This window comes from Suricata suricatta, chromosome 13 (assembly GCF_006229205.1).
Source record: "Suricata suricatta isolate VVHF042 chromosome 13, meerkat_22Aug2017_6uvM2_HiC, whole genome shotgun sequence".
NCBI classification, from domain to species: Eukaryota; Metazoa; Chordata; class Mammalia; order Carnivora; family Herpestidae; genus Suricata; species Suricata suricatta.
Genome location: NC_043712.1, coordinates 79,547,696 through 79,575,607, shown reverse-complemented (window position 1 = coordinate 79,575,607; position 27,912 = coordinate 79,547,696). Strand labels below are relative to the sequence as shown.

Below are 27,912 nucleotides of genomic sequence, written 5' to 3'. Positions count from 1 at the left end.
AGCTTGGAGCGGGGCCTGGACCACGACGACTACGAGCGGGCCCGGGAGCGCAGCCGCGGCCGCAGCCTGGAGCGGGGCCTGGACCAGGACGAGTACGGGTGGGCCCGAGAGCGCAGCCGCGGCCGCAGCACCGACCGGGCCTACGACCGGGCTTACAACCGAGCCTACAGCCCGGAGGAGGAGTTCGGCCGCCGGGCTCAGACCGATGCCCGCTACTCGGGGTCCCGCAGCCGCAGCCGCGAGCACTTGCACTCCCGCAGCCCCAGCCCAGAACTGAGGGGGCGGCCGGACCATGCAGGCCAGCTGGACTCGGACAGGCCCATCGGGGTTCTTCTGGTGAAAAGCAAAGCGAATGAAGGTATGCACGCTTGGTGAAGAAAAGCACTATGACAGCAGCTAACTCTAATGTGGCACTTGCTGGGTTCTAAGCACTGACCCAAATGCTTTGTGCCAGCTGGCTCATTTCTTTCTCATAACCACCTCATGTGGGAGTTACTTCTATCTTCATTATATAGACAAGGACACCGAGGCACAGAAAAGTTCACTAACTTGCACGAAGCTGTGTTGCCAGTGGCAGAGCCAGGCTGCAGAAACGTAGCTTTAAACTCCTAAGCCAAGGGGGTTCTCAAAGCAAGATAAGCACCACCTGGACACTCGCTGTAAATGCAGATTCTCAGGCCCCAGCCCAGCCCCACCGAATTGAAACACTGAGGAAGGCCCCTGGAGTCTGTGAGCTAAGGAGTTCTCCCGGGAAGCCCGGTACAGCTTAAGTGGTGAAACCATGAGAGTGGGTCAGACTCTAGCTGGTCTTGAGTGTCTGCTTTGTGCCAGGCCTGGGCTGAATAAATCAGTCTTCGTCCTCACCAGAGCCCTGTGTGATAGGCAGGAGACCTCGCTCCTGTTGTACAGTGGGGAGCACCGTGGGTTTTGGTGTGCTCAAGGATGAGGATGGTCCTGGCCCAGGCTGCCCATCCCACACTGCATTCCTTGGAGCACTTGAACATGGTTCATCTCATCCAGAATTCACTGGCGCCCCCCGTGGCAGTTAGATAAGTCAGCAGTACCTTAGTTTAGGGGAGGATTTGAAACTTCAAGAAGGGCAGTGACTTGCCCACATCTTGAAGCTGGTCAGTAAGTGGTGAGCTAGAACTCACATTGTATCTTCTGCAAGTAGATGGTCAGAAACAAGTAGATGGATGAACAAGGCTTTAGAGCCAGTGCAGAGATGTTTCTTACGTCAGTTCTTGGTTCTAACTTTTTAAATAACTTGATACATGTCTTTTCTCTCTGTTTGTTCTTTAATTCTCCTTCTAAGAGGAAGAACAATGAAGAGCACCCAAAAATGCAAAGTGAACTTCTTGCCCTTAAGGTTGGGAACTGACATTTCAAATAGCCTGTCTGATGAGACAGTTTGTTTTGTTTTTACTTCTAGTGGAGCACAAAGTTGAGTATAGAACTAGGTGCCCATTGAAATACCTAAGGAATAACACTAGGATGTGGTAACGGCCTGTGCAGAGTCCAGCCCCAGAAAACAGGAGAGAGTCGAGATTGCACTCTCTCTAAGGAATGCATATCTTAGGAGGTTAAGGATTCTCTAGAATCTTTACAACCATTGATATTGACATATTAATTCATCAACCTACAAGAATTATAGAGTAAAATCATTCTGCTCCCAGACTACAAGATGGACTGAAGAAAAGATAACTTGGCATGAGACCTCCCTCAGAGAGGCCTGATGCACATTCTATAGGACTTGTACCCCAGGTTCTTGAGTTATCCAAGGCAGTACTTTTCAGACTTTTCCTTCTGTTTTTCTTCCTCGCCTCTTTCCTTCTCTTTCCCCTCCACTTCTTCCACCACAGAAAAAAACCACATCTTGCAAACAATCAAGGGTGCACCTTCATATCAAAAAACTTGAAGAAACCTTTCATGGGACAGTACTTATTCTGTGTGATCTATTCTGAGAGGTTTAATTACATTACGTTTTAAAGTACTTTTCATAACTTACTAATTGATTTCAAGACTCACTAATGAATACTTGGTCTTAATAATACTATCAAGGATAGAAGGGGCTATGTCCCTTTGCTGAGATAGCATTTTACTCCTCCTGGATCATATTATTACTTAAACTTGGAATTCATTAGAAAAAAAATTCCACTTTTTAAAAGATAGATTGCTGTTTGTTAGGATTACAGAATAATGTAGCTATCTCTGATGAGAGTTGCAAAAAAATTAATCTTTAAAGACCTCTAACAGTAGGAAAGACCTATATTTGAGAAAGAAAAATATCCATTTTTAATTGCTCGCTGTTGCATTTCATGGGCACCAGATACCTTTGCTGGTACATGTCTTAGAAGCTGTACTCATTTTTTCTGCATTTAGGAGATGCCCATAATACACCAATAACAGCCTGTTTGCAACTGTACAGTAAGACTGCAGTTTTTTAGAGGATAGAAGAATTGTTGATATATGAGAAAAGTCATCACTCAAGCTGTCACAGCCTTCTGTGCTGGGCTGTGAGGTTGTTTAGCCAGTAAGGAACTGTCATCTATGAAAGAAGATGCTGTCTTACCCTTACTCTTTCTTGAGGGGTGGGGGTGGACCTGAACATTTTCAACTCTTGTGTTCAGATCTGATGCTAACTCACTTGTAAAGCACTTTAGAGAACAAACTGGTGGTTGCCAGAGGGGAGGTGCATGGGGGAGATGGGTGAGAGAGGTGAAGGAGATCACTTATCATTTTGGGCACTGAATAATGTATAAAATTACTGAATCATTATATTGTACACCTGAAACTAATAGAACACTGTTATACTTAAATTAAAAAAACTTATCTTTAAATCTACTTCATAACTTTTTTAAATGGTAGGAAGTTACTTTGTTTTGAAATTATAAAATTTTGAGTCCAGAACAATAATAATAAAAGTTGAATGTGCCTCTTTTTGAAACCTGCTGGGTTGTAGTTCCTAAAACAGTCAAAATTTATCCTTTAATTAGGTAATTTTTTAAGTTTAATAAGTAATATCAGAAGAGTCTGAATAGCATATAAAAACAGAAGAGTCTGAATACTTTTCACTATGCAGATTTAGTAAATACAGTGTTTTTTCTTTTGAGAGCAATTCAAGGTTCACAAACCGCCTGAGTATACTGGTTTTACTTAAATACTTCACTGCTTTGCCTGGCTTACTGACCTGTGGTCTTCACACACTGAAATGTTTCCAGTGCCCAAGCCGTACATCTAAGTTGTTAACACACAAAGGGTGTGCGGCCCGCCTGCCTGCGGCCACTGCACTGTCAGCAGAACATCTTTACAGAGATGCACTGAATTTTTTGGTCCCTATTTTGAGAAGTGTTCATTTTACAGCAGATACTTAACTCATAGCCTTCACCTAGTTTTCCCATTTGTTAACAATTTGCCACATTTGTATTCTTCTCCCTTCTTTTTCCCTTTCTTCCTACTCTCTTCCTCTCCCACACCTCTTCTATCTCTCAGTGCTTTGTTGGGAACCACTTGAAAGTAAGTTGCAAAGGTGATCCCTTTTAACCGTGAAGATTTCAGCAGGTATCTCCTGAGGATAAGATTCTCTTACATAACCAAAATGCCATTAATGGGTTCTTTAGAAAATTAACATTAATATCCCTTTTAATATATTGTAGTGTGGTTCATTTTGAAGTTGCTCCAAACTAATGTAACCTCCCTCTCATCCCCCCCACTTTCTGTCTCATACTGGATCAAGGATCTAGTTCATGCATAGCATTTGGGTTTTATGTCTCTTTTAATCTAGAACAGTCCCCCTGCCTCTTTTGTTTTTTTATGTCATTGACTTTTTTGATGAGTCCAGGCTAGTTGTCCTACAGAATGTCCTGCATGCAAAATTAATTTTTCATAAATATTTTAAAATTGACCTAAAAACCACTAAGTGTTCTGAACAAATTGATGAAATATTTGTATGTTTATGTGTGTGCCTTCTAGAGTATGGTCTCCGGCTCGGGAGTCAGATTTTCATAAAGGAAATGACCAGAACTGGTCTGGCAACTAAAGATGGCAACCTGCATGAAGGAGACATCATTCTCAAGGTGGGTGATACAGGGTAGAGGACAGCTGAATCCAGGTTTGTCTTTCTAGTCCACGTCTCATATTTGAGTGCTGACAGAGTGAAACTTCGTTGAGATGGGACTCAGTAGTAAGACAAAAGCTGGGAAGCGCAGCAGGGTGAGATTTTTATCACAAAATACAGTCATGGAGAATTGTAATGGTGTCAGGTTAGGTTTTTGAAAAAAGTTCAATGAATACTTTATTATGAATACTTTATTAGTCCCTGTTTATTTAAAGTTTAACCTCCTATTCCCTAAACTAAGGAAAGATGAGAGGGAGAGTAGGTAGTACATGAGTGTTGAATGTTTAATAGTTTTTGTAAACCTCTCCAGTCGGGAAATATGTTCCAGTAGTAAACTAAACCACCGTCTTGAGCCTGGAAGTTAAATAAATTAGCAGAGTAACTTAAGTATATACCACAGCTCTCTCACGCCTGTATTTGGGATCCAGGCATGCACGGTTATATTTAATTTAATGGATAATTCATTTTTATTCAGTCATCCTAAATAATACCCATGTCTGTTTGAATAGCCGAGCAAAGAATTTACACTTTTAGAAGGACAAAATGCAGACTTTCTATTTCATTGTGAACAGCTGTATCACATGTAACATGACCGTTATTCATAAACACAGATAAATGGAACTGTAACTGAAAACATGTCTTTAACGGATGCTCGAAAACTGATAGAAAAGTCAAGAGGAAAACTCCAGTTAGTGGTGTTGCGAGACAGCAAGCAAACACTCATCAACATTCCGTCGTTAAATGACAGCGACTCAGAAATAGAAGGTAAAGGGGCGCCTGCAGGCTTGGCTGGAAGCAAGGAAGGCTGTTGCTTTTCCATTCTCACTTGAGCATAGCCATCTAGCTGGAAGCTAAATTTCCAACAACAGCTTCTGTTTTGAACTTTAATTCCAATAAGCGGTGGTTATTTTCTAACTAAAGTGTCTGCTGATACTATTTTTCCAATATGAAATTCAGATGCACTTGTGAACTCTCCAGTGGAATCTATTTTAGGCCACTGAAAAAATACTTGTTTGTAAAAAAATATATGTATGAGTGGCTCAAAGATCTAACCACATCCATTTGTAAATTGTTCAGTCTTGTACCGTCTTGCACATTTTTAAAAAGCGGATATTAGTATTTCAAGTAAAGGGAAGGTCTTATGGAAGATAGCTAAAGAATCAATCAGAATGGTTGAATTTTGTGGTATTCATCGATTAGCAATCTGTGTCACCTCTTCTGTCTTAGGAAGTAATATTCATTTCTTGAATCTGAATTACACATGGGGTCACATTTTAACGATTAAAAATTACCAATAAAAATAAGTAGGTATACTGACCAACCATCTAGTACTGCCTTTGTACAGAAGAACTTGGAAGACATTAAGTACTCAAATTTGAAGACAGACATGTTGTTTTCTAAGTTTATTCATTTTTGAGAGAGAGAGAGAGAGAGAGAGAGAGAGAGAGAGAGAGAGAGAGAGAGAAAGTGGGGAAGGGGCAGAGAGAGAAAGGGAGACACAAAATCCAAAGCAGACTCCAGGCTCCCAGCTGTCAGCACAGAGCCTGACACAGGGCTAGAACTCACAAACTGTGAGATCATGACCTAGGCCAAAGTCAGATGCTTAACTGACTGAGCCACCCAGGCGTCCTAGACATGTTGATTTTTAAAAGAATTACTTTAGAAAACCTTAAGGCGTAGGTTAACCTCCATTCTAGCAAATCTAACCATTTGGTTACTACTGTGAGTGCAGTGCAGGCACACAGAGCAGGAGGAATAACTCCAGTATGCTAAGAGCGTACAGGTTGTGTCCTTGCTATTCCAAGTGTGAGCCTTAGCCCACCAGCTAGAGGAGCCTCTGTGAGCTTACCTGAATCACAGAATCACAGGCCTGATTCTGTCCTAGAACAGCTAGTCTAACAAGATCCCAGGTGATTCATACGCACATTAAAGTTTGAGAAGCACTGTTCTGTGTAGTTAAAAATGAGTGGATACATATATGATCCAGTAATTGAATTTTGAGTCCTCAGTAGCAGCTTTGATGGAAAGTGTAATGAAAGAGCAACATAAAATTCTAAATTTGGCTTCCTCTTTATTAATTAATACCTTTCCCTTCAAAGGCTCAGATTTTCTTCAAGGGAAGACTGCTAGACTAATAGCACATTTACTGCCTGCCTCTTTTTCATTTCCCATGTTGGCTTACCCAGAGAACTGTATCACCAAGGGTACAGTCTTCAATATTTTAATAAGAAGTCTTTTCTTATTTTTGAAACCAGATATCTCAGAAATAGAGTCAAACCGCTCATTTTCTCCAGAGGAGCGACGGCAGCAGTATTCCGATCATGATTATCATTCCTCAAATGAAAAGCTGAAAGAAAGGCCAAAGTAAGATGATGTATACTTTCCCTCCCATGCGACACCATGAACGTACACACATACATTTTGCAGATCTGTTGTGTCATGAGACATTAACGTGATGTGTGCTTAAGTTCAAGAGAGGACGTACAGAACAGATGGTCCAGGATGGGTGGCATACCCACTCCCTTTAAGTCCATGGGGGACACTGCAGCTGCACTTGGCACAGAGAACAGCAAGGAACCCAAATACCAAGAGGAACCACCAGGTGAGGCTCCTTGCAAATAGCTGTGTTCAGAAGTGTGTTCTTGGTAATTCTAGAGGGTGGCCAGAAGGAGAGAGAAATTATTAAAAAATCATTCAGATTTGTGGAAGAGGCACTCCAGTCTCTCTCTTTTAATATTAAAAAAACTTATAAGAATAACAGCCCTTACCATATCCCAACAGATTGGTCACATTTAAAAAAAATTATTTTTTTTTAACATTTATTCATTATTGAGAGAGAGACAGAGTGAGTGGGAGAGGGGCAGAGAGAGAGGGAGACAGAGACTCTGAAGCAGGCTCCAGGCTCTGAGCTGTCAGCACAGAGCCTGATACGGGGCTCAAACCCACGAGCAGTGAGATCCTGACCTGAGCCGAAGTTGGACGCTTAACCGACTGAGCTACCCAGGTGCCCCGGTCACTTTTTTTTTGTTATATTTGACTATATTTATGGTCCTTGTGTCTCCCATCCCTGATCCCACCCTGCATTTCTCTACCCTTAACGTTTCTGACACCAAGTGTGTGGGTTTCTTCCCCTCTTCAACTACCAATTCTCGAATGCTCCAGACACCAACTGGTCATCTTACAATTCACTTCAGTTCTGCTAGTGACTACCCAGAGGATAAGCACAAGATAATCTGACTTCAGACACCACTGTAATCCCCAGGTGCCACCTATAATTCTGACCAAACCAGTACTGAACAGAGGTTCCTCCTCACTCCAATTTGATCATTTGCTAGATTGGCTCACAGAACTCAGGGAAGCACTTTACTTCCTATTACCAGCGTTTATAAAGGATACAACAGAGGAACAGCCAAATGGAAGCAAGTATAGGGGGAGGGGCATAGAGCTGCCAGGTCCTCTCCAGGTGCACCACCCTTCCCAGTGTCTCAGTGCGTTCACCGACCCTAAGTGCTCTAAACTCCATAGTTTATGGATTTTATGGAGGCTCTGTCGTGTGTGTGATGAATTATTAAGTCAGTCTCCAACCCCTGTCCCCTCCCAGATGGTGGGGAGGTAGTCTGAAAAGTTCTAAGATTTTGGGGGAGGTAGGCTTAAAGTTCTAAGCTTCTAATCATGGCTTGCTCTGTCTGGTGACCACCCCCCATCCTGAGGTTATCTAGGAGTTATCTCTTTAGAACAAAAGATGCTCTACCAGCCAGGAAATTCCAAGGTGTGTAGGAGTTGTGTGTCAGGAACTGAAGGCAAAGAGCAAACAGCAAAAGATACTCCTGGCACCCATTATCACTCCAGAAATTACAGAGATTTTAGGAGCCTTTGTATTAGGAACTGGGGGCAGAGACAAAAAATTATACACACGCACACACATATATATAAGGCAAATGTATATACTTTATTTCCTTTTACTTATTTATTTTGAGAGAGACAGAGAGAGCATGAGCAGAGGAGGAGCAGAGAAAGAGGACCTCAAGCAGGCTCCACACTGTCAGTGTAGAGCCTGACTTAGGGCTCAAACTCACGAAATTGTGAGATCATGATCTGAGCCAAAATCAAGAGCTGGACACTCAACTGACTGAGCCACCCAGGCACCCACCCAAATATATATATTTCCAATCCTGTCACAGTCATATTTTGTCTTATTTGATTGGCTGAAGCCCTTTTGTCTCCACCTCTGAGCTTAACCCCATCCCCTGTCCCTGCCCCTATTGCCCTAAAATTATCATGATTTTACATAATAAATATTTATCGATGGTAAGCACTGATTTATGTGTTTTTTAAGGTATAAAAAATATTCTTTTGCATGTGATTGTTCACTGGGCATTTTGGAAGTTTCATTTCTTTTTGTTTAATGTTTATTTTTGAGTGAGAGATAGAGCGTGAGTGGGGAGGGGCAAAGAGAGAGAGGGAGACACAGAATCCGAAGCATGCTCCAGGTTCCGAGATGTCAGCATAGAGCCTGGCATGGGGCTCAAACTCCCAAACTATGGGGTCATGACCCAAGCTGAAGTTGGACACTTAACTGACTGAACTACCCAGGTGCCCCAAGTTCATTTCTTACTTCACTTATTTTGAGAAACCATTGGTATCTGCTAATGCCTCAGAATTAAACTTCACCTTAAAGACTTATATTTGTTGTTTGAGGTGATGGCTTATATGGAGCATAGGGTATAGACTTGGGTTTTTGTGGATTTTGTGGTCTTTATAGAGAGAAACTCACTCTTGTTATCTTGTTAATGACAGATGTTTTTTATCCACAGCTTCTCAACCAAAAGCAGCCCCAAGAACTTTTTTCCGTCCTAGTCCTGAAGATGAAGCAATATATGGGTATATCTTTCAGTCTCTTTCTTTTCCTTTCTCCTTCCACACACCTCAATCTCCTTAACTGAAATACAGAATGGTGTTTTTTTTAACTGCAAATGGTGATTTTGCATACAATGAGACACCTTTAACCAATTCTATTGGTAATGTTTATAAGAAAAAGAAATAACTTGTAGGAAAAGTAAAATGTGGAATTGAGTGAACTTTGCTTGTCTACTTATCTGGCTGCTTTTCCAGAATGTGATTCTGATGAGTTTGTCAGATTGGCAACTCTCCAAGAGGTGAAATGTTGCTTAACTACAGGGCCTTTGTAGGACTGCAGTATCCTGACAATCCTAGAGCATGGAGGGGGGGGAGAAACAACGTGTGCTCTGCTCTGGATACTGACCCGTGGTTCAGTGGCGGTTGAGAGGAGCAGCTCCTGGAGTAAGATCCGGCTTTGCTGGACCCAGGTTGTGTTTCCCTTTGGCAAGAATCCTGTGGTGGCAGCAGGCCTTCCTTTGGAAGAATCCTAAACTGGGAGTCAGATGGCCTAGCCCTGCCTTTTGTTTGCTTTCTGATCTTGAATGAGTTCACATAAACACCTGTATTTCTACTTATTAACCAGTTAAGTGGCCTGCTGATGTTCATCTCACAGTCTCCAAAAAGATAAAAAGATAAAAATGAGGTTTTTAATGTGTAAATCTTTCTATAGATAGAAGAAATTAAATCTTTCATTGCTAATGCTGTTCTCCTTTACAAAGAGAATATTCCATCTTTCTTTTCTAAAACTGAACCCACTGCAGTCCTAATACCAAAATGGTGAGGTTTAAGAAGGGAGACAGCGTGGGCCTCCGACTGGCTGGTGGCAATGACGTTGGGATATTTGTGGCTGGCATTCAAGAGGGCACCTCGGCAGAGCAAGAAGGCCTTCAAGAAGGGGACCAGATTCTAAAGGTAGGAAAGCCTAGCCCTGTTCCCAGACATTTCTGGGAAAGAGCTTTTATATAAGGTAGGTGTCCAGCTCGTGCAAACGGGTCAGTAGCAGGTTTGTTCATGCTAAGCATAAGGTCTATTTCCCTCGAATGGGCCCTTTCTTCTCAGTCCTAGAACCCAAAACTCATGCCTCTGTCCGTGGGAATTTATAGTGTTTAAGATCCTTGCTAAGATTAGTATTAATTCACTTAACAAAAAATTGAGATTCTAACTTAAGGCCTAGGAGGATGATCTCTCAGAAGGTCTTGCTAATGTTTGGTTTTTTTATCCATTCCCTGCCTGATTGTCACTCTTAAGGCCGTGTGCTGAACTTGAACAAAGGTGGATGTTGGCTTAGATCGTCAGTCTTGACTCCAGTCCTAACCTCTTAGTTCTGTGAGCCTGGTTTAACCCTGACACTCAGGTTTCAGTACCTGTTCAATGGGGATGAGAATACCTGCCTTGCAGGGGCCCTGGGAAGGTTAGAATGGATAACACTCACAAGGCATTTAGCAGGGTTCCTGGCAGAGCAGGAAGGTCAATGCCTGTTCTTCTCGCCATTTGAAAATAACCAGTTGCTGCCTCTCAGTATGTTGTTTACATCTAAAATTGACCAGGAACGGAATTTCTGGTTAATCAAATACTGGTCCATTTAAAGTTACTATATATATATTTGTATAATCTACTGGTTTTAAAAAATAGTAACTCTGCTTTGACATTTCACGAGATACATATAATGTATTTTCCATCAACATCTGAATAAATGTCAAGAACGTCAAATACCTTGTGACTAAAAATACAGGGAAATCTCTTCACTCGAATTTCTGCTTCTGTAAACTTGCATTTCTTATGAGTTACTAGGGGGTCTGGTAAAAGTATCTAGGTTCAAAGGAGAAGGGACCAAAAAAAGTGGCAGAATTCCCAAGGAAGCAGGCAACAGAGCACAAAAACAGGTGGTCCTCTTCCTTGGCTCTTGGTCTTATTGCAGTAGTTTAGATTTCATTTCGGAGCAGATGAAGGGTAAAGCTTGATCAGGAGCTTTGCTGAAGCTTTCCAGTGATATTCTAGACCCTCCTTGGCTCTGGTCAGGATCCTAGAAGACTAAGTGTACCTGAGTGAACCTTGTGGTACCACATGATTCTAGGACATACCACTTACCAAGTGTTATTGATAAGAATCCCAACAGAGTGCCAGCTCATACTAATTTACTTTTGGGCTGATACCAAAGGAGAAAAAGCATGATTTCCTAACTAATGTGGGGCCATAGAATGTCAGGAATTTGGAAGCCTTTGCTCATGAAGGTTCAAGGATAAAATATTTTTGTGTCTGGGGGTAAAAAAGACTTTCTGAATTTCCATGAAAACATAGTGAATTCACCTCCAGGCTTGACAAACCTCTCTGTAAGTTGTTAAAGACAGGAGAGTCACTTCCATGTGCAGAAGTCATGGTATGCAATGTTTCTACTTAAGAAAAGTATCTTATTTCCTAGTGTCATCCTAGAGAAAGACAAGCAAAAACTATGGGAACCAGTTTGTGTGTGTGTGTGTGTGTTTTGTTTTTGTTTGTTTTTTGCAGTAATCCCACCTGAAGGTCAGACAGTAGATGGTCCTCATTCTGGGGTGTGAATAAATTTTCCGTTAAAGGAGCCCTCAGTTCTACAAAAGGGTAAAAAAGACTGAGCGTGCCTCCTGGGGAAGAGGAGCCGCTATACAGTCAAAAGCTGTAGCTGATACAGAATCCTTTTCAGGCTCAGCAGACACAGCTAGTCCCCGTAGACTACTAAATAGATTAATGAAAGAGGATATTTCTTGGAGAGGACTGTAGAATCTAACCTTCCAGTATCAAAGTGCTGTTCTGGCCTTTTTTTTTTTTTTTTAATGTCTTATTTATTTTTGATACAGAGAGAGACAGAGCATGAGAGGGGGAGGGGCAGAGAGAGAAGGAGACACAGAACCTGAAGCAGGCTCCAGGCTCTGAGCTAGCTGTCAGCACAGAGCCTGACGCGGGGCTCGAACCCACGAACGTGAGATCTGACCTGAGCTGAAGCCGGAGGCTTAACCGACTGAGCCACCCAGGTGCCCCTGTTCTGGCCTTTTTAACTGTAATCTGTTCCAACATTCCTTTTCACAGCCAAATTGAAATATGGGGAACTCTGTACATATACTAATCACTTTTCTTCTGTTGAGGGTTTGTTAAGTCCAGCAGTTCCCTTTGTAAAGGTGGCAGCCTGACATGTGGCATGAACACACTAGTGTACTGTGGCAGGATGTGTGCCTTATCCGTTAATAGCAGTATGTGTTTTCATGCTTGGCTTAACTCTCAGAAACTTTTATGGTATGGAAAAGAGAAAGAAACTCCTTGAAGTTTTTAAATGTAGCTATCATGTGTGATTTAATTTTGACCATTGTAGTTTGTAGCTTGATGAAAGGTCAGTCTCACATGACCAGAGGATTGACAGAGGGACCCTCAAGGTCTTCCCTCAAGCCCAGTGGCCTTATTTAAATAAAATAAAGATGGGAGGGTTCAGTCGGTTAAGTGTCCGACTTCGGCTCAGGTCAGGATCTCACGGTCCATGACTTCAGTCCCTGCGTCATGCTCTGTGCTGACAGATCTGGCCTAGAGCCTGCTTCCGATTCTGTGTCTCCTCTCTCTGCCCCTCTCCTGCTTGTTCACTCTCTCTCTTTCAATAAATAAACATAAAATTTTTAAAAAATAAAAATAAAGGTACATACAGTGCATGCAAAAACATGTGGCCATATACAGACACAGGTGTAGATACGAAAATGGCACAAGAAAGGATTAGATTCTAAAATCTGATGACCCCTAATTAGGGGACAGAGAGATGGGAATGGCAATTTTAAATGATAAATATTGTTGCAAAGGAAAAGTTATTGGGGTTGCTTTACCAAGTTACTTTATTTCAAAAGCACCAAGTGTCAACTTAATACCTATTTTCACTTCATCATATATTCCAACCTTAAATTAGGCTCAATTAATGATTTTTTTCAGTGATAAAGTAATAAAGAATTTTATAGTCCTCAATGATTGAAAAAATATTTTGTAGGAATTCTTTGTCTTCTATATTATTAAAATATTAGATACTTTAAAATAAATTTTTTTTTAAATTTTATTGAGAGAGAGAGTGATAGTGGGAGAGGGGCAGAGAGAGAAGGAGACTGATGATCTGAAGCGATCTGTGTGTTGACAGCAGAGAGCCTGATACAGAGCTTGAACTTTAGAGCCATGAGATCAAGCCCTGAGGCAAAGTCCTATGCTTAACCGAGTGAGCCACTCAAGCTCCCCTAAAATAATTTTTATATTTGCTTATTTTTACTATTCTGTTTTAAAATGGTTTTAAAGGTTCAGAACAAATATTCCAAAATGTCTTTTTCTTTGTGCCACATTTCAGTTTTACTTGCTTTCTAACATACCTTTCAAAAGCTATTTATGGTGTCCCCTATTTCGTCATTGGGGGATAAATGTTGTGGCTCCTTGCCAGAAATAAGTGTGTGCCAGAAGCTTAAATATATAAACCCATATATTAGGCTAATGGTCTGCCATTAAAGGCTAATGTTCTTCAGTTTCATAAACATATTAAAAACCATCCAGGTGATAGAACCTATAGGAGGAAGGTAGAATTGCGTTTTTATTTTCAGGCTTTCATTTGAATCAGTTTAAAGTGTTAATATCCTAAGGCGGGCCAGCATTCTTGTTTGTCATAAAACCAGCACTCCCTAGAGCAGTACAGCTGTTTCACAATGGTGTATTACCTCCCTGACCACCTCTATGGGAGACTCAAAGAAGAGAGAGACCCACAAACATAACAAGAAGGTTTAATCTGATCTAGTGACAAATACTTGATGGAATGGCCTATTTCTAAGGGCCGGCAATATGGGGAGGCAGGAGGCAGCCTAGGCCCATAACGGGTATTGAGAGGGTTTAAGTTGGGACACTAAGGACTTTTTTACATCTGGGATTTGCTTTGGGCAGGCTCTGATGAAAACAAAGAGACAAAAACTTAGGTGACATCTTTTTAAAAACCACTTCTTCTTCTTGGTTTATTTATTTATTTTGGTTTGTTTTTCTGTTTGCCCCATCAGGTGAACACACAGGATTTCAGAGGGCTGGTTCGGGAAGATGCCGTTCTCTACCTGCTAGAAATCCCCAAAGGTGAAATGGTGACCATTTTAGCTCAGAGCAGAGCTGATGGTGAGCAAGTTTGGTCATTAGTTTAATATGGAAAGTGGGAGAAGGGAGGAAGGATGAGAGAGGTATCTTGGGACCACAATAGGTAAGTCTGGGTATTAAAAAACTGAAGTATATCTTGACACTCAATTTCTTAGTCACAGATACATGTGGAGAAAATTTGGGTATCATTTAATGTCCTACAGAAATATTTTCTGTGCATGAACTAAAATCATTTTACCAGTTGTGTCAATTTGGAATAAAATTGCTTTTCTGAATAGTGATCCGTCCTTAAGTACTGCCTGGAGTTTATTGAGTTTCCATTTGAAAGATGGAAAGGGCCCTACCTGTGACTCCCACATTAATGCTTATCAGCCTGACAAGTTGCTGTACCTTTTCAGACCTCATTGTTCTCATCTGTAAAATGGGGGTTGATAGCATCTTCCTTGCCTGCTTCAGGGGTCAACTGGAAAGTATATTAGGGTTCTCTAAAGCAACAGAATCGATAGGGGTGTGTGTGTGTGTGTGTGTGTGTGTAGAGTTTTATTAAAAGGAATTGGCTCACATGCTTATGGAGGCTGGCAAGTCCCAAAGTATGCAAGGTGAGCTGGCAAGTTGGAGACTCAGGAGAGCCAATGATTTGGTTCCAGTCCAAATCCAGAGGCCTGAGAACTGGGAGCTAATAGTATAGTTATGGTCCGAAGGCTAGCAAGCTCACAACCCAGGAAGACCTGATATTTCCATCTGAGTCTGAAAGCAGGAAAAAAGCCAGTGTCCCAAAAGCTGCTGTCCTAGATCTAAAGCAGGAAGAGTTTTTTCTCTTATTCAGAGAAGAGTTCCCCTTATCTGTTTTACTCAAGCCTTCAACTGACTGGCTGAGGCCCACCACATGAGGAAGTACAATCTGCTTTACTCAGTCTACCAATTTAAATATTAATGTCATCCCAAAATACCCTGCTACACACAGAGAATAATTCTTAACCAAATATCTGGGCACCCTGTAGCCCAGTCAATTGACACAAAAAAATTAACCATTACTGTGACTCATGGAGGTAGTTTTTTGTCCTTCTTGTTTGAGTGCTGATTTCCACAGGGCCTATCCACTGAGTTTACTAAATGAAGAGAAGTAAAAAGGGTGATCAGAGATAGAAGGTAGTAACTCTTTAATAAAAGACCTCTGGCTAAGCAGAAGGCAACAAAAAACAATGCTTTTGTTTTTCAGTGTACAGAGATATACTAGCTTGTGGCAGAGGGGATTCGTTTTTTATAAGAAGCCACTTTGAATGTGAGAAGGAAACACCACAGAGCCTGGCCTTCACCAGGGGGGAGGTCTTCCGAGTTGTAGATACGCTGTACGATGGCAAGCTGGGCAACTGGCTGGCCGTGAGGATTGGAAATGAGTTGGAGAAAGGCTTGATCCCCAACAAAAGCAGGTATCAGAAATCATACATTCTTGTACACCTCTCTTAAGCCTTTCTCCCACAGATCAACTACAGTCCCTTCCCTGCTCAAAAAGGAAGCCCCTATAACTTTGTCATTTGTCTTTGTGTCCTCTCCCATCACCTATGTGGCCTGGAACTGTGAGGTACCCTCTAACTGGTTTGCTGTATTTAGTTAGCATCATGTGGTTGGTGGTTGTACCTGGCTGGTGTTTAAACAGTTTCCTATGGAGTGCCTGCCGCCTGGCCTAGAATACAAGCAGATTACCCAGTGGCTGTAGCACTTGACCTCTCAGACAAGTTGCCCTTGCGCACTGTCCAGCCCTCATCCTTGGGAGAAGCTTATCCACCCCAGTTAACACTAGTTGATTGTCTGACTGGGGATTGTGGTTATGTTTACTGTATTCCAGCCTACCAGAACGAGCCAAGTTTACTGTGTATTGAGCTATTTCTGATAGATTTTATGTGCATCCAGCCTTTCTTTGCTTCCACTATGGAGAATGTCCCACATTTCCCATTCTGTGAAACCTCTTCATTGTCAAGCTGCATCTTCTCTAATCCAAGCTCATAAGCAATATTAACTTGATTTGGTTAATTTTAACTTCACCTGTGTATTTTCTGGCTTTTGAGATTTACTTCTGTGTTTTTTTCTCCCAGAGCTGAACAAATGGCCAGTGTTCAGAATGCCCAGAGAGACAATGCTGGGGACCGAGCAGATTTCTGGAGAATGCGTGGTCAGAGATCTGGTGTGAAGAAAAACTTAAGGAAGAGTCGGGAAGATCTAACAGCTGTTGTGTCGGTTAGCACCAAGTTCCCAGCCTATGAGAGGGTTTTGCTGCGAGAAGGTGAGGAAGCCGGGTGGGGCCAGGAAATGATCTGACTGGGCTCTGAGCCTGTTATTCTTCATTTTCATACTGTAATAGTCAGGCTCAAGCTTATCATACCACTTAGACCAATGCCAGGTTACACATTTGGAATCACACTCAAACGTGAAATAAGACTTCCAAAAAAGTGAGCTGTACAAACTCCTACATGGAGGTGTATTTCCACATCTTATGTTATTTATTTAAGTTTTTTGTTTTTTAATTTTTTAGAGGTGGGGAGGGGCAGAGAGGGAGAGAGAGAATCCCAAGCAGCCCAAGCAGGCTTCATGCTCAGTGAGGAGGCTGATGCAGGGCTTGATCTCATGACCCTGAAATCATGACCTGAACCAAAACCAGGAATTGAAAGCTTAACCCAGTAAGCCACTTGGGTGCCCCTTCGGGTTCTTCTAATACTACCATTTCGAAAGTTTTTATACATTACCTATTGTAATTTTTTTTTTTGCTTATTCATTTTTTGAGAGAGAAAGCACAAGTGAAGGAGGGGCAGAGAGAGAGAGGGAGACACAACCTGAAACAGGCTCCAGCCTCTGAGCCGTCTGCGCAGCTTGACGCGGGGCTCAAATCCAGAATTGTGAGATACCTGAGCTGAAGTCGAATGCTTAACCAACTGAGCCGGCCAGGTGCCCCAGTAAAGTTTATCTTTGATACTAGAGAGGGGAGTAAAGGCATATTCTTCAGGAAAGAACAGGGCTGAGCTGGGGGAGGGAGGGAGAAAAAGCTATTTCTTTTTTTAGTCATGTTATCACTAGCTTATAATGTTTCCATGGCCTTTCTTGTCTCATTTCAGCTGGTTTCAAGAGACCTGTGGTTTTATTTGGTCCCATAGCAGATATAGCAATGGAAAAGTTGGCAAATGAGTTACCGGACCTATTCCAAACTGCTAGTAAGTCTGTTGATGATCTTTTTCTCCCCAAATTTTTAGTTTGAAAAATATCTAACATACAGAAAAAATGGGGAAAAATATGAATACCCACATACCCTTCACACGCAGTCATTGTCGCCCGTCAGAAAGTGTGTCATATATATCCCCTACCACAGGCATAGATATAGTCTTAAAGTTTTCTTTTGAACCATTTGAAAAATTTAAGTTGTAGACGTTATAATGTTTTTTTAGCCACATGAATCTCCTCAGAACAAGAACATTCTTCTATACAACCACACTACCATTATCACACCCAAGAAATTTAACACTGATAAAACAATATCATTTAGTATATAGTCTGTTTATGTCTAGAAAGACGTAAGTATTCTCTTTTTTCTACTTTATTTTCTAACATTGATATCTTGCAGAGTCCAAGCCCCTTGTCTCACTTATCTGACTATCTGCTTCCTCATGATTAGATTTCAGTTAAAGAGGTGGTGGGTCCTTCTTATTGTCTCTCCTTAGGGCGGTTCCTTATGTCAGACTTACGGAGTCTTTGATTTTGATTTCTAAAAGTTAGCCCCTTGTTTTTACTTTTACAGAAACGGAACCAAAAGATGCAGGATCCGAGAAATCTGGTGGTGTGGTGCGGTTAAATACTGTGAGACAAATTATTGAACAGGTGAGGACATTTGAAGGCCATGTTGTCGGAAAGAATTAGGTCATGGTTTGCTGCAGTCTTTTTTAGGACAGAATCTGTTTTTAATAATTAGTAAATGTTCTAAATGTTCTTTGTAAAAAATAAATATAAATGTAAGCTGTTGCATTGTGTGGAAACCAGATGATGTTCTATGGCAGTGTTGTACTGTTTTTTTCAGAGTTCTCAACGTTATACCAGATACCCTGTTAATTCATTTTCTCAGCAATTCTAATAGACTAGTAATATTATAGTGGATATAATGTGGAGTAAAACATTTCTGCTTTTGGATTTAAGTTGACAAGTGTTGTCTGATGCAGCCTTTACCTAAGACAACCTCTTTGATGTTGTATGATCTTATGTATGTAACCTTCCCCCATTTCTAACAGGATAAGCATGCACTACTGGATGTGACCCCTAAAGCTGTGGACCTGTTGAATTACACTCAGTGGTTCCCGATTGTGATATTTTTCAACCCAGACTCCAGACAAGGTGTCAAAACTATGAGACAGAGGTTGAATCCAACATCCAACAAAAGTTCTCGGAAGTTATATGACCAAGCCAATAAGCTTAAAAAAACTTGTGCACATCTTTTTACAGGTAAGTGAAATTTAAAATGTTGTCTCTTTGTTCCGTGGAAGAACTGAAGAATGGAAGAACCAAGAAAATAATATGAACAAAGAAATCCTTTCATGACTCTACTGTTCACCTGTCAATGACTCCTTGAAAAGATGTTAATTCTATAAAATGAGTTTATTAGACTCATTGCATTTTTACATTTAATTCTGACTGAAAACGATCATAAAGATCCATGACAGGAAAAAGTTGGTATTTTGGTGAGGTTCATATTTTTGTGTGGGACTGCAGGCTAGTGATTGAGCCCAGCGCACCACTTAACACCCATGACTATATAGATTGTATTGTTCTCTTGGGGCGCCTGGGTGGCTCAATCAGTTAAGCATTTGACTTCAGATGATCTTGCAGTTTGTGAGTTCAAGCCCCATGTCAGGCTCTGTGCTTATAGCTCAGTGCCTGTAACCTGCTTCAGATTCTGTGTGTGTGTATGTGTGTGTCTCTGTCCTTCCCCTACTCATGCTCCGTCATCTCTCTCTCTCTAAAAATAAACATTAAAAAGATGGTATTGTTCTCTACTTACCGTGCATGTGTGTACTAATAGAGGGATAGGAACTTGGTTTTATTATTTTAAAAGGTCCCCAAAATAGAAACTTTAACACTCCGGGTACTGGATGATATTAAAAATTTATGACTCCCACTTTTAGGATGATAAATGATACTGTGATTATGTTTAAAAATAGTCTTTATCTTGTAGGAATGCATACTAAATAAAATATCCATGGATGGACCTAATATATACTTATGGTTGATCTAATATTATGCCTAGCGTTTGCTTAAATGATCTTTGGTGAGGAGAGTGGGTAGGGATATTGACAAGAGTTGATAATTGTTGAAGCTGGATAAGGTAGACATGGAGTTCATGTTCTCTCTACTTTGTATATGTTTAAAATTTTTTAAGTTCCTGTAATGAAGACTCACTGCTACTATTCCTTGTATAATAATCTAAGAACACAGCATGTTTTAGTAACTGAATATATGCAATACCTACATACATGACTAGTTCTGTGAATATGGTATAATTCAGGGTTTAAAAGGGTTGTATGGAGTTTTTGGTCATGCAGTTTTGAGAGAGCAACGTGAGAAGAATGTTATGGATAGAACATCCTTTGGGTAATGATCTCTCTTTTGAGTTCAGTGCTCCTCCCTGTTCACCTGTCATTTTTAGCATATCTGACACTGGGGAAGGAGGGGGTAGCTAAATGTCCACATTAGACTCTTGTTTGTTTTATTGTCACTGGCTTTATCGTTAAAGATCTGCACTATTTACCAGTGTGGTGAAATGCTGTAACTGAGAGGTAATTTAGCCAAATACACAGGTGAGTGGTCTGTCATAAAGTGTTTTTTTTTTTAATGTTTATTTGTGTGTGTGTGTGTTTGAGAGAGAGAGAGAGAGAGAGAGAGAGATAGTGAGCATGAGTGGGGAAGGGGCGGAGAGAGAAGGATACAGAGAATCTGAAGTGGGCTCTGCACTGGCAGCAGAGAGCCTGATATGGGGCTTGGACTCACAAACCATGAGACCACGACCTAAGCTGAAGTTGGATGCTTAACTGACTGAGCCACCCAGGTACTCCATAAACTGCGTTTTTTAAATATAGGGTCCTAAGAGCTTGGGCTTTTGATAAATTCATACATCATCTTTCCTCTTGGGTTTATTACTGCTACTGCTAATAGTAATGATGTAATAATAATTATTATCACTGGTTTTATTATAGCAGTAGCTAACATTGGTACAGCTTTTCAGATGTGCTTATTGGACCATAAAAAAGGCCAGGTGACTTCTGCAGGGTCAACATTGAGTGGCTGAGCCCAGAAGAAACTGTAGTGTCTCTGACTGTGTGTCCAATATTCTGTATGTTACAGCACAGATGTATTTTTTTTAAATATTCTTTTGTTTTAATGTTTTATTTGTTTTTGATACAGAGAGAGACAGAGCATGAGAGGGGGAGGGGCAGAGAGAGAGGGAGACACAGAATCTGAAGCAGGCTCCAGGCTCTGAGCTAGCTGTCAGCACAGAGCCCTATGCGGGGCTCGAACCCACGAACGTGAGATCTGACCTGAGCCGAAGTCGGAGGCTTAACCGACTGAGCCACCCAGGTGTCCCAACACAGATGTATTTTTAATGCTGAAAGGGGCCATATAGTGTAATTCTTCTGTTTACCTGGTATTTGTCCATCTAAGAGCTATATCATTATGAGTGATATGAAGCCTACCTCCACTTAATCCCCACCCCCACCTTTGCTTACGTCCATTGAATAACTAGGGGCTTGCCTTAGAGTTGAAGTTGGAGTTCATGTGAGGATATGAGATACTAGGAAGGGAAATAACAAGTTGTGGAAGAAGAACGAGGCTGACGGAAGCTGGACAAAGGGAGGGGCATGGTAGAAGAACGTAGCCAGTGACCCAAGAGCACTCCCTTTATCTGGCTTTGAGTGGGTATCATTTGCTCTTTGGAGCATATCCCCCTAGCTGGCTGTGTCTGACTGAGGATCCAGAGGACCTTATGTCTGTGGAAAGGTTTAACAGTTCTTTACTCAGCTTTACTAATGATGAGATTCTTGAAGGCAGGGACTGTACATTATCCAACGCTGTGTGCCCAAGGCCAGCATAAGGCCTAGTAAACAGGCAGGGCATTGCTATTTGTAACTTAGATCTGCCTCTGGGATACCAAACCAATTCCTGCCTAAAGCTCATCAAGAGTTTGAAGGTTTAGGATAAATAAAGTCAGAGGCTGGAATGGAAATGGAAATGGAAATGGAAATATCCAGTTTCATCTAGAACTTAGAAGTGACCATGAGTTGCCAACCTCTAACATGGAATTTTGAAGTCTTCAAGATAGATGGAGCAGGGTGCTGAATGACTTTTACCAAGAAGCCCCAGTTTTCTACCAAATGGCCTCTTAACAGTATTCTTCCAGACTTCCAAGTTTGCCTCTTGAAAGCTGCATGGACAGTCTCACTAAATGCTTTCTATTCCCCCGGTCTGTCAGCCTGACCAGGCTGTGGCTTGATTGTGTGCACCATGGCCAGAATCAAAGGTTTTTCTTTATGATTGTAAATTTATGGCATAGTTTTTGAGTTTGTAAGTAGGAATAATAGAACTGTTCTAAACATACTAATTCAAAATCCAGGATTATGTTGCAGGTAAATTCCCCAGGCTCAATATCCTTCCTTTCTCTGTTGCACTGTAATGAGAAAGTCCCGTTTCCCACAGATGAGTATTTAATTATGACACTATTAAAATGACTCCCCTTGCAAACCCAAGGTATTCCTCAGTTAAGTAGGGATGACAAGGAAAGCTTTATTCTGAGATTTGCCCCACAGAAAGTTAATTTTCAGTGTAAGTTAAAATGGTAGGCTGCCCTTCCTTCCCTGTTTAAAAAATTGTATTATAGAATGCATTTGTGTGTACTTGTCATGAAAGTTATTTTTCAAACATGAAGTTTGAATTACATTTTTAAAAAATTTTTTTAAATTTATTTTGGGAGAGACAGAGCACAAGTGGGGGAGGGACAGAGAGAGAATGAGGTACAGAATCCAAAGCAGGCTCCAGGCGTCTAGCTGTTAGCACAGAGCCCAACATGGGACTTGAACTCACAAACTGTGAGATCATGACCTGAGCCAAAGTCGGAGGCTTAACGAACTGAGCCACCCAGGCACCCCTTGAATTACATGTTTTTTTGAAATTACTGAAGCACTCAGCTTATGTTTTGAAGACCATTGAAAGGGGACTGTGGACGGAGAGACCCAAGCAGGGCTACCATTTCTGTGAAATCATGGGATTTTTTTTTTTAAGTACCACAGGATAATCTAACACTTCTGTCAGCTTCCCCAGGTTTCAGTAAGGTGAAATTTGTACAGTTCAGTCCTGGGACTTTGGAAGTACTGAACAAAGGCTACTGATTATTATTAGTGATATTACTTAAAGGTGTAATTAATAATTTAAGATAATTTTTCTATCTTTCAATATTATATGTTGTAAGGGAAAAAAGTTCCATGTCATTCTACAGTGTTTGCAAAGGCTTGAGGGAGAGAGTGAGTCCTGTACCAGCTGAAGGAACCCAGACTGCAGTAGCCAAGCCAATTCTTGGTTTCCCAAGGGAATGTAGACACTAGAAACCAGAGGAAGCAGATGGAAGATGCTTTACTTTCTGGCTGGACACCTTGGTTGATGGTTGCTCATTTAGAGGGGTCTTGCCACATGAATAGGTTTATTGACATTTAATTTACATACCTTACAGTTCACCCACTTAAAGTGCAAAATTCAGTGGTTTTTAGTATATCCAGAACTGTACGGCCATCACCATAATCAATTTTAGAATGTTTTCATCACTCTAAAAAGAAAGCCAATATCCTTTAGCAGTCATTCCCGGTTTTTCTCTACCTGTCCAGCCTTACGTGCCACCTTTTGCTGTTGCAGTTACCACTTCCCAGCAACCTCCTTGGCTGGGGAGGGAATAATGACCACACTTGTGCCAGGGGCGGGAACAGATGCCCTCAAAATCCCAGGACTCCTAGCCAAGATAGAGACTGCATGCACTTTCTTCCACATTGCACTGTCTGGAGTTTGAGAGATGTATTAAGCCTATTCAAGTGGATATAGGCCTAGTCCAGAGATTGGGAGCAACAGTAATTAACTAAAATACATAACATAATAATGCCCAAAGAATGTACAGAACCTAATGAGCAAAAGCCAATAGTAAACTTAAGGTACCTGATTCTAAGAGAAGGCAGCATCACAGTTGTGCCACCCACCTGCTAAAAGGAGGTCAAGTGCATGAGCTGGATAGTATCAGCTCAGCCTGTGTTACCTTATGTGAGTCTTAGGAAATGAACTACTATGAAGTTGTTTTTTATATATATGATTCAGTGTGAATTCAATAAGAGGTTTTATGACTTTTTCATTTTACCAGAAGTCATGAACATATTTTCTGCATTTCACAAAAGACCCTTTTACGTTTTTCTCATGGTAAATACAGTTGTATTAATCTCAACTCCAACATAAAGCTCAAAAAGAAGTTTAATGTATACATTTATTACAAACCCTTCATTTTGCTTCTGGGGTGTGTAATCTCACTTCCCATGCAAGTACTATGGCATCATATTTTACCCAAGAGCACAATAATCTTCGCAAAGTACCAGGATAAGGATACAAAAGTCTAAGGAAGCAAGTTAATTTTGCTTGAGTTGTCCAATGTATCAGTTTATTCTAATGCTATACATAATTGATGACCAAGGAAATTCTAAGCTCAATCAGGATTTTCCAAGGTCAGGGTTAGAATTTCTTAAATGAAAGAATGGTATAGGTTACTAGGAAGAAAACTTGAAGTATAGTTGCCTACAAATTGCTTAATGGTTCTTTGTTGGTTATATGTAGAGAGAGAATTATGCAGACTTCAGGAAGATGGATCAGGGGCCTAACAAACTTTACCAATAAGCCCCAAGTTTTGGGGATGCTACACATAATGCCATACCCTTTAATAAGAGGCTATGATATAGTTAAAAAAAATCCTAATATACCTACAGTCTGATCATTTTAGGCCCAATTTATTATTCTGAAGCAGTTTGCTTGATCAGTTTATCCCTGTTAGGTCCATAAATACATACTGCTGGAGAACGAATACATATGTTTTACTTTATTGGTATTTTATATGTTCTTATTTTTTAAATGTTTATTTTCAAAGAGAGAGCAAGTGCAAGTGGGGCAGGAGCAGAGAGGGAGAAGCTCTGCACAGACAGCCCCACACAGGGCGTGATCTTCTGAACTGTGAGATCATGACCTGAGTCAAAATCAAGAGTCAGATGTTTAACCTTTCATTTTTAACGTATCTGCCCCTGTATCTGTTTTTAGATGAGCTGTGTTGTGTGGTGGCTAAGGCTATAGGCTCTAAAAGCAAACTTCTGAGTTTCTATCTAGTTTTTTTTCAGTTGTTTGGTGTGAGGCCTTGGGCTAGTTACTTTCACTGTTGTGCTTCAGTTTTTCTTATATAAAATGAGGACAACAGCAATACCCATCTTGTAAGGTTTTGATAAATAAGAAATGAGCTAATCCATGTAAGGGTTTTGGAAAAGTGCTTAGTCTATCCATAGTAAGTGCTGTTATAGAAGATATATTTTGTTCGAATAGAAAATGTATATTCCTTGAATACAACACCTCTAGAGTTTGGTTAATCTGTAGGTATATCCTAAAATGTTAAAGCCTATCAAAAGGATATAAATTTTGATAACAATAAATGTTACCTGCAGTAGTTTATTGAGATATCCAACAGTAAATTGGTATGTTTTTCTTATTTATAACATATATGTTTATGTAATAATCTTTAAAATACATTACTTTTATATTTGGCTTAGATGTGTTATTTGTTCCTAAAAATGTAATTGTTAAAAACATACTTTCTAAAGGTAGTTTTTCTGAAAAATAGACATTCTGGAAAGAAAGCAATTTGATTTTAGCTTTACAACCTCCATCTGTAATATAAACTCAACAGCTAGACTGGTAATGGTTTTAATTACATTCAACTAAAAGAATTTATTGTTCAAATATATGCAGACTTTATCTCGGATTTGTCAGAGTTTGAATTCAAATATGACAGAAAAGATTAAAATGAAGTCAAATAGCATTTAAAAAATTTTTTAATGTTTTATTCATTTTTGAGAGAGAGATGGAGTGTGAGCAGGGGAGAGGCAGAGAGCGAGGGAGACACAGAATCTGAAGCAGGCTTCAGGCTCTGAGCTGTCAGCAGAGAACCTGATGTGGGGCTTGAACTCACGAACTGTGAGACCATGACTCGAGCGGAAGTCGGATGCTTAACCAACTGAGCCACCTAGGCGCCCCTCAAATAGCATTTTTAAAAAACATTGCTATGGAAATTGATGGAAACCTTTTGTTTATATTTCTGTAGCTACAATCAACCTAAATTCAGCCAATGATAGCTGGTTTGGCAGCTTGAAGGACACAATTCTGCATCAGCAAGGACAATCAGTTTGGGTGTCTGAAGGAAAGGTATGTGGCATAGATACTCTGCTATGAGGTGAGAGTCCCCATGTTCTAAATCTTTTCTCAGGAGGGTAGTGAATGTAGTAAAACCATGTCCATTTGATGTGATTCCAACATTTGTGCTAATCAAACTTGGAATTCTATAAATTCTCTGAAAAAGTAATAAATAGTTTTCCAAGAAAAGCAGAATGTGATGTATGTGACCCTACATTCACTTTCCTTTCATTTTTAACGTAGTAACTAGTGTTATATTCCAAGCACACTAATCAGAGCTTACAAGATCTTGTGCTGAGCTTCATCCACATCTTACTAAGGACATGGGAAACAGCATGAGGGGGAAGGGTGAGGATGAGAATCGTGGGGAATATGGTTACAAATTACTTTAAAAAGGAAAAGTTAGCAGAGGTGGAATCATTTGCTTAGAAAGAAGATCGGCAGAGAATGTGTCCTAGGAATTTGAGTAGGTTGATAAGAGGGTTCTAGGAAGCTTGTGTAGGCTTCTAAAATTGGCTAGCTTCTCATGTATGCAGGTAGTTTGCCCACAGTTCTCCTGCAGGAAGGAAACAAAGAGATTATATAATTTCCTGTGGTTCTAAGGAGCCTTTGATGCCAGGATTCTGTAGTCCAGGTGAATTGAACTAGTCTGTGAGATGTCAGAGGTATGATTTTGTTGTGGAAGTGACTCAATCACCAATCAGATTGTTGAGTCCTAGTCTTGCCCTTGGGAAACTGCATGTTTAGTCAAGGTGTCTTGCATCTTCATAGTGTTTACAGCCTGCTGAGGCTCCCTGGAGCCTCTTGTGAGAATAGGTTGAACAGGATATAGCTTCCTTCCTCAAGGATTTGAGAATCATGTGGATGAGTGGAGAGGTATGCAGTACCAGGCAGTGTGCATTACTAGGAGACAAGTATCAGCAGAAAAAGCTGGAAAGGAGCCAAATTCTGGAGAAAAATGCAACAATCTGAGGAAGCATGGCTCCGTGATGGTATAAAGGATGGATGGTAGTAAGGCTAGATGGGGTAGAGGGTTCCTACTTTGAGTCCCTGCACAAAAAATTAATATAGTTATCTAAAGCCAAGTGGTTTCAAGAAAATAAAGATGACTTCCCTTTCTAGACCGTGTCAAGGTTTCAGTCACTTGGCTGTGCCCTTGGGAATTTTCTTGAGTCCCCACTCCCAGGAGCCATGTTGATCCCACTGACCCTCCAAAACACATTCCTCTAGATGGAAGGGATGGATGATGATCCTGAAGACCGCATGTCCTACTTAACTGCCATGGGCGCGGACTATCTGAGTTGCGACAGCCGCCTCATCAGTGACTTTGAAGACACCGACGGCGAAGGAGGTGCCTACACTGACAATGAGCTGGATGAGCCAGCTGAGGAGCCGCTGGTGTCTTCCATCACCCGCTCCTCGGAGCCGGTGCAGCATGAGGAGGTGAGGTGAGGCAGGCCAAAGGCTGTGAGGCCATGGGCAGGAAAAAGAGGTTCTGGTGTTTCACTTGGATTCTTCTGGACAACTGTTTATTCAGGGTGCTGTGGAAGATATTCCTGAGAGTTGGAACAGATGACTTGTAGGGCATTTCTTATTCTAAGTCAGTGCTTGCACAATAGCATATGTGGTCCATGGGAAAGCCAGACAGGAACTTAGTGCTGGGAGAGCTTGAGTGATCAGCACTCATCACATTGATGTTCTTGATCACGATGGATACACTGAACAGTTTTATGTGCCAGCTGTCCAAATTACAAGTGGAACATTTTTTTTTTTATAAATGCAGTTTTGTTGTATTTACTTGTAACCTTTGATTAGGTCTCTCTGTACTTTTAGGTATGTTGCTTTTTCTTATCCATCTTACCTTTAACCTTTCTAATCCTGCCAAAACTCCTGAGTGTTTCCCCATCAGTTTCCTTCTCTTCTTGTATTTCAGTTTTTAAATTGAGTTCATGATCACACATACATCTGATCATGAGTACTATGCATCCACTGGCCAGTGAATAGACAGCTTCTGGGATCCCAGAAATCATGTCAACAGGCACTAAGTTAGGACCAAATAGTAGTTGTACCTCAGAGACATTAGGATAATGTAGGTTATCCATATATTTGAATAGTTATTCTTGTCTTCTGTTTAGCAGGTTAGCTCATTTTGGTAAATGATTTTATTCTTGATAAAATAAAAGTACCAAAAAAAAAAAAAGTAGAAGGGGGGGATACCTACTATGGCCAAAAAATTAGTAAATACCAGTGGACAAGTTATAAAAAAGATCAGTTAG

At 40.8% G+C, this 27,912-nt stretch overlaps 1 protein-coding gene across 6 annotated transcripts in view; it reads left to right on the top strand.

Annotated features, from left to right (window-relative positions):
* The window catches only part of TJP2 (tight junction protein 2), an 89,609-nt gene that overhangs the window by 55,823 nt on the left and 5,874 nt on the right, over positions 1-27,912 (top strand). For 5 of the 6 annotated variants that reach the window (XM_029920046.1, XM_029920047.1, XM_029920043.1 and 2 more), the window contains exons 6-20: positions 1-358; positions 3,973-4,076; positions 4,729-4,882; positions 6,373-6,481; positions 6,586-6,719; positions 8,932-8,998; positions 9,778-9,928; positions 14,047-14,155; positions 15,354-15,564; positions 16,228-16,415; positions 17,242-17,337; positions 17,919-17,998; positions 18,403-18,613; positions 25,548-25,648; positions 26,867-27,079. In XM_029920046.1, coding sequence (XP_029775906.1) covers positions 1-358; positions 3,973-4,076; positions 4,729-4,882; positions 6,373-6,481; positions 6,586-6,719; positions 8,932-8,998; positions 9,778-9,928; positions 14,047-14,155; positions 15,354-15,564; positions 16,228-16,415; positions 17,242-17,337; positions 17,919-17,998; positions 18,403-18,613; positions 25,548-25,648; positions 26,867-27,079 — 2,286 coding nt within the window. The remainder of the gene's footprint in view (positions 359-3,972; positions 4,077-4,728; positions 4,883-6,372; positions 6,482-6,585; positions 6,720-8,931; positions 8,999-9,777; positions 9,929-14,046; positions 14,156-15,353; positions 15,565-16,227; positions 16,416-17,241; positions 17,338-17,918; positions 17,999-18,402; positions 18,614-25,547; positions 25,649-26,866; positions 27,080-27,912) is intronic. The other variant, XM_029920048.1, reaches the window with a different exon arrangement.